The 7,177-nt window shown below is 46.2% G+C and overlaps 1 protein-coding gene across 1 annotated transcript; it reads right to left on the minus strand.

The window, feature by feature from the left end:
• Nucleotides 1-3,498: 3,498 nt before the first annotated feature.
• On the minus strand, nt 3,499-4,388 carry LAESUDRAFT_660356 (uncharacterized protein; the record flags this gene model as incomplete). The annotated part of the gene is made up of 2 exons (XM_040904865.1): nt 3,499-4,113; nt 4,161-4,388. The coding sequence occupies 2 exons, from the start codon at nt 4,386-4,388 to the stop codon at nt 3,499-3,501; spliced, it is 843 nt and encodes a 280-aa protein (XP_040760980.1).
• Nucleotides 4,389-7,177: the final 2,789 nt, after the last annotated feature.

Consider the following 7,177-nt stretch of genomic DNA (forward strand, 5'->3'; position numbering starts at 1 on the left):
AGCATTCCAATGTGATCGACAGATTTGCTGGTCAAGCCATCTCAAGCACGACCACATTCGGGGAATATCATTTACTGACCTGTCAGTATCGCCATATTCTCCATTCGGGGAATATCGTTCACTGACCTTACAGTGTCATATTTTGAACCTCTGTTGTCACCTCCTAAACTTAGCATTCCAAATGTGATCGACAGATTCGCTGGTGAAGCCATCGAATGGGCAATATCATTTACTGACATGTCAGTACCAGCATAACATTTACTGACCTGTCAGTATCGCCATATTCCCCGCTCGGGGCATATCATTGAGGTTAATTGACAGATTCGCTGGTCAATGCATCTCAAGCACGACCAGAATATTCCCCACTCAGGGAATATCATTTACTGACCTGTCGTTATCGCCATAATCCCCGCTCGGGAAATATCATTCAATGACCTGTCAGTGCAATTTCCCCACAGCTGCTCAATTTTCAAGATAGTTACACTGTAACCTGAACTGACAGTTAGGCCACCGAAGGAATCAATGGACTGGTGTGGGCAGACAGCTTTTCAGGCAATTTATCACAACATGTCGCAATCGCTCCCTGATCGGGAAGTGAGCACACAACGAGCGATCATTATTGATGCAAGATGTCAAAGCAACTTCCAGATCGAGGAGTGCATGGACAGCGAGAGACGATCCTTTATGATGTCGTGTTGACTACAGCAAGCAATATTTGGTGTCACATCGTCAATGTTGTCCGAGTCGAGCAAAGCGATTGACAGATGAAAGCAATCGTTTCAAGAATCATGGACAATTGATTAATTCAACGGACCAGTGGAACAACGAAGTGCCGTTCAGTCTATGGCACATCCATGCAATTCTCCTATGCCAGGGAAGAAAGCCCACACTCCTCTCGTCAATCCGCATCCTCACCTGGCTCATCGTGACTGTGCCGCAACCCAATGCTGACTCACTCTGCATCTACTGTCATATGCCCCTACTGTGGCGTCACCTTCCAGATGGTGGAGCAAGTTCAGTCTCATTGCGTGACTCACCAAGATGCAAAAATTCTGAAGATGAGCACATTTTGTAAGTAACAATCTCATCATGCAATAATCAACCAACCTTCACCGCAGACGAGACCTTTGACGTCCTCCAGGTGCATGACAAAGGCTACATGTGCCTGGTTATGATGTGCGGGGCCATTCTTTCTCCCAGGCTGATGCTTGAGCACTGCCATGAGCATTTTTCTGGTGTAGTAAGTCTATCATAGTGGCCCTGGCGAGAAAATAATTAATTTACCTTTTGGTCAGCATAACACAAAAGTCTATGCAGGTGGCGACACATCTGATGTTGGAACAAAGGTGTCCAACTGACTGGGGAAGGAGTGCTATGGTCATAAGCGTCATTGGCAGGACGGTGAGCACAACGCACTGCGATGTCATTCGAACACTTACGATACCATTACAAATAGATGGTTCCATGTCACCTATGCCTAGCAAAACATTGATGGCATTACAATGGGCTAATTGCTTCAAGGCAATTGAAGATGGATTGGAGAGTGCGAGGGTGAACACTGAAGGATTAATTTGCCCATGGTCGAGTGAGCATGTCAGCCAGACGTCAGTGCATGAGGATGGTGAGCACAGCGTTCATCAATGTCATCAACACACTAACGATCGGTTAACCAAATAGGCATCTTGAATGCACCCATCCTTCCTACTCCTAGCCCACCATTGACTGTGTCTCAGCCCAATGATCCCTTCACAGTGGTCAAGAAAGCATCTGTGATGCCAAGGCAGGATAAAGAAGATTCTGATCCTGCCATGGAGACCAGATCTTCATTTCAGCTATCATCTGACTGGGAGATGCTGGATCGCTACCTCATATCATGCATCAACGTCGATGAACGTCTATCTGAGGTCACTCTGTTCATCAACATGTCGAAGGGCTCTTGTGTGGTGTGTTTCATGACTGACAAAGCCACGTCAGGCATGCCCACCCATAACAACGCACTGCACTGCCCATTTGCCAACATATTCTGCAAGTTGGACATTGAAGAATTTTGCACAGAATATTGACGACAGACTGAGGGAGTGGCACTGCGATGCACCCAATGTGGATGTCCGAAGTACTGTAGAATAGACCATGAAACTTCGAAGGCGAAGGCTTGATTTGTTCTGATGAAGCAGCGCAAACGTGGTTTCTGGGGATCGCGTTCATCGCGTGGAAGGTGGAGCATATTCGCGCTGCAATCTTCACGTACTTTGAACAGGACTGTGAGTTTGTCTTCAGTGACCCATTCGCTAGTGCCAAGGCACATGTGGAATGGCTGGTGCAGACAAGCAAGAAGGGGGGGTTGATGAACGTGTAACGAATTTAGTGGATGTTGTGTGGGTTTGTTACAAGATCGCAGAGCAGAACCAAAATAGTGAGCTATCATTTCCGTTTGACAATGAGAACGTGAGCCTGTTAAGCTTCCTTCACATATACGACATCAATGTGTACTCATTTGCGAGCATGAACTAGGAGGAGTCCGACAAAAGCTCAACCACCTGATCTGGCATCGATGGTGAAGCGGTTGCGCAATGAAGCCACAGGCGATTTTGTTGTGTTCTTCTACTTGGTCACTCATACTGCATTTGCATAGGTCTCTTCTCCATCATACAAGTGTTACATGTGTCAACATTTCTTCTATGCGGTCGCTTAGGTTAGGTTATATATTTGTTCAGCACACCCATCATGATGCCATTCTAGATGCTAATTTCAAGGTTGTTTAGAATTATCTGATGACACGTAGCTTTTATGCTGTTCAAGATGTTATTCAATTGTTTATGATGTGCTCGACATAATTTGTGCTCAGCGGAATATCATTTACTGACACGTCAGTATGTATCAAGTGGTAGTTTAAAGTTACGTACATTGACAAATTTGGATGTGAACTAGTTTTTATGCTTTTAAACTTGCTCTCCAAGCATCTCAAGGATGGCCAACATAGTCATCGGTCGCGAAATATACATGTCTGACATGTTAGTATTTGCTTGCGAGGGCTTTGGTCTGACAACAGTTGTCTGTATCACTTTTTTCCTAAGTTCGTGTAATTCTTACGCTTTCAAAGATGTGTCTGAAGCATCTCAAATGTGTCGACATATTCCCCGGTCGGGGAATATCATTTTCTGATGTGTCAGTATATAATTGCGATGGCTTCTGGTTAACAATACACACCTCCAAAAATATGCGCTCATGCGAAGTAGTTTTGATTCTTTATAACATGTGCCTTAAATGTCTCAAGTTTCACTGGCATTTTCGCTGCTGGGGGAATATCGTTTTCTGACACGTCAGTATCTGTTAGGGACAGTATCTGGTCATCGAAAGCCACCTCTGTGGATCTTACCCGATCTGCACTAGCTTTTAAATCCTCGGAAGTATGCACCAAACATCTCAATGTATTTATGTGATGATCAAAACCTATCGGGTAACGACCGTGCCGGACTTTTTCGTTCACGAATCACAATCCTATAATTTAAAGTCCTTCCACCATGAGAGCATGCTCAGCCCATGTTTCCAACGTTCAGGCCCAAGCCGTTTCATGTCTCCCCCTTCTGCTTCGAATTGTTTTTGTGTCTGAAATCTGCAATCTACCCATCTGAACAGCCCACCAGCGGAGTACTGAGTGAATGAACAGCGTGTTTCATTTGCATTTATGTTGACGTTTGAATGAAGCAAGATGGCGGAAGGGATGAGGATGGTAGCACCTGCAGGAAACTCGATGACAAGGCGAAGGTCCCACAATATTAAATGTCCTCCTTGCTTGTGATCAAAATTCCTCAGGGCTGTGACCGAACACCAGCCCCATGCAAGATTTGCGTGGTTGGTGTGCATTGCAGTGACCACGTTGGGGCCAAAGTTGTAGGTCGCACCGCCAAAAACTGAGCCATTGAAATTTGAGCAGAGGCTCTGGTTGTCCTCCTTCAGCTTAGCGATGTTCTCCTCATAGAAATTATACAACCCGGGGGCAAAGAGTTGTAGTGCAGCATTGCCAAACTTGGTGAGGCGACAGATGGCCACATTTTGATTCAGCGTGTTGAGTACTCTGGTGTTGTTGGTGCTGTTTTTCAAATTATCGACACGCTGATGCTCTGTCAGTTTTGGAGTAGACGCGACATTGAGAGGCTCACCTTCTGACCTCCGCCATATGAGATTCCTTCTGCCAATGATGGGTAGTTGCCCCGGCGATGGGTTGCTTGTTTTGGGCTGAAGACACAAAGTTCTTTGGATCGTAAGATAAAGTCACCGGCTTCCTTTGCCACGTCGCCCCACTGTGGGTCACGAGGACATCCAGCGAGTGCTCCAAATACGCGTCCATCACAATCCACCAGAGGTCTAGGACTTCTGCCAACATGCATGAGCTGAAGGATCATGTCCAGTGTACGTTCGTAAGGTACTCACTTTCCATCCCATTCGATCAGCTGCATGCCTTCTTGTGCGAGAACCTCTTGTAGTGTAAGACCTTTTCCGTCTGTTTGTTTCTGAGGAATGCATTTGCTGATGAATGTGGTGGAAGCTACTGAGTCTGTTTTCATGTCCAGAGAGAAGCCGGTAGGCAGTTCCTGCGGGCCAGGTTGTGGCATGTTTGCATCTGCAGTTAAGGTATCGGTTATATCCTCTTCAATCGAATGGTCACAAAGCACAGCCAACCTCCGTTCTCGAATTTTCTTTGAGATGCGCTTTGCACCGTCTGCCTTTTCCCTCTGTGCTTCTCTCATCTCTCTTCTCCTCCATTTTCCATGCTGATTCTGGTGGTAATCCTCCTTTGTGATCTCTCTAACCACTTTTCAGGGGTTGCCTCAGTCAAGTGGTCAACGAGATCTACAGGTCGATCATCGTCGCACACCAGTGCGTCATCAGGATCTTGGTCTATTGCAGTTTCGTGCTTAGATTCTTCCTCCATTGCTTCCATGACCACAGCATCGAGATCGAATTCTCGTGTTACATAGATGGGATCGCCTAACTCGCATGATCATGGGGAAAATTCTGCGTCGGACCGGGTCTTTCTGAAGGAGATGCGCTCCATGCACCCTGCTACAATAATGATGCATCAGCAAATTGTTCGAGGGCAATGAACCAGCTTACTCCGCCATTATCCGGGTTCCAAACGTCAGATTCACGCTTTAATGACGGGGTTGCAGGCAGGGGGAGAGTAAATTATGTACCGTTAGGCTGGTCGTTTTGCAAGGACCGTGCAGTAGGCCCTAATAATGATGTGTAAGTAAATAGTTGGAGGGCAATGAACCAGCCTGCTCCACCATTATCCGGGTTCCATACACTTTAATGGTGGGGTTGCAGGCAGGGGGAGAGTAAATTACGTACCGTTGGGCTGGTCGTTTTGCAAGGACTGCACAGTAGGCCCTAATAATGACACGTCAGTAAATAGTTGGAGGGCAATGAACCAGCCTGCTCCGCCATTATTCGGGTTTCAAACATCGGATCCACGCTTTAATGGTGGGGTTGCAGGCAAAGGGGAGAGTAAGTCACATACCTAGGAGGACAACAGGTCTGACGCCCTTGTCTATTGGATTCTCAACTTCTTGTTTTTGAAACTGCTGACTCATGATGAGATATGGGTTATCGGTGGGGAAGGACCAAGGGTTGTCGATACAGTGGTATAGAAAATCAGAGTTATTGCTCAGGATGGTCAGATTTTGACAGTGGACAGATGCAGATTGTGTAGACAGCGAAGAGCAAGAGCCTTGTCAGTATCCGCTCCATTCGGTATTACCAAAGGGATGCGGTGAACAGCAAAGTCGATTCTAGTTGTGCTCTATTCGGTATTACCAAATGGATGCAGCCTTTGCCAACGTGGAGAATGAAAGTTAGCAGCAAGATTAGTGTGCGCTAACTATCCCACAGTCACACGTAGTAAACGCCATCATGTGCTAAATGCACCACGCATGGAAGATCAATTTCAAATGTGATCGGGGCACACCTTGTGATCGAAGATCATTGGGCGTCTAACCCCTTCTTTCGTCTCACCTTTTATCTTTGTCACTCTACGCTTTATACTCCCTCCTCTGTCGCTCTTCGCTTCATCCTCACACATCTGTCGCTCTTCACCTTTCCTCTGTCGCTCTATCCATCACCATTACCATCTTATCAGGTTATACTCTGATAAGTTGTGCCTACATCAAGAAACCCTCTCTGTCCTCCTGATCTGCAGCCACCTTTCGAGTTATACTTCGATTGGTGGCCTGTATTTCGCTTATTTGTGGTGTCTATGCTGTGCTTTTCTCTATCAAAATCTGCCACACTTTCTATTCCGCTGTGCTCTCTGCGTCAGGATTCTAGATGCCTAAATCAACGAAGACATCCTTGGTACCTCAACGGTCAGCCATGGTTTCAATTACTGTTATTGTGATGCTTACTGGCCGATAGATGTCCTATTCTCAGTTGTCCTCGTCCTCGTGTTTTGGAGCCACAGAAAGCACACGATCGTTGCTATCACAGTCGAAACTATATGTTCCAGTGGAATGGTGCGTTGCGTTATTCCATTTGAGACGGAATCAATATCGAGCTAGAATGTAGACCAATCAATCCAGGTTGAAAGAGATTTACGTACCGGAAAGATACCTTGTCCATGCGGTGACCCCAGCCATTCTCGCTATTCCTATTACAAGATGTATGCGATTCTTCATACGGTAAACCACACCAAAGCTGTTGCCAGGCACGAGGATGAAGCATACGAAGATCCTTCTGATGTAAAAGAGGATGCAAGTCAGTTGCCAGACGATAAGCCAGGTCAAGGGTCATTACCATGGCATATTCATTTGAATGCTAAAACAGAGCAGACCATTCATTCTGTTGATCATGATGCACACACCGCCAAAGTTCTTGACGCTCCTAATGTTCCCAACGAACATAACTCATGCCTCATGTCCGACCCCGCATATACCCACTCCCTCTGACGACCAAGCCACTATAGACCTTTCCATGTGAGATTGTATGCAGGTTGACATATCCACCTTAGCCACCAATGCTCCAGATTCTGATGAACCTCCGGTCTTGGATTTCCAATTGTTGTCTACAGTCGACGATGCCCTGTCTGACTGTATGATGGATGATTTTGTAGCCGAAGCAACTCGGCAAGAGCTTCTCAAGTGGTCTATCCAAGTGGATCACAAGTATAACCTTGTTATCT

The sequence above is a fragment of the Laetiporus sulphureus genome (genome assembly GCF_001632365.1).
Source record: "Laetiporus sulphureus 93-53 unplaced genomic scaffold LAESUscaffold_42, whole genome shotgun sequence".
Taxonomy (NCBI): Eukaryota; Fungi; Basidiomycota; class Agaricomycetes; order Polyporales; family Laetiporaceae; genus Laetiporus; species Laetiporus sulphureus.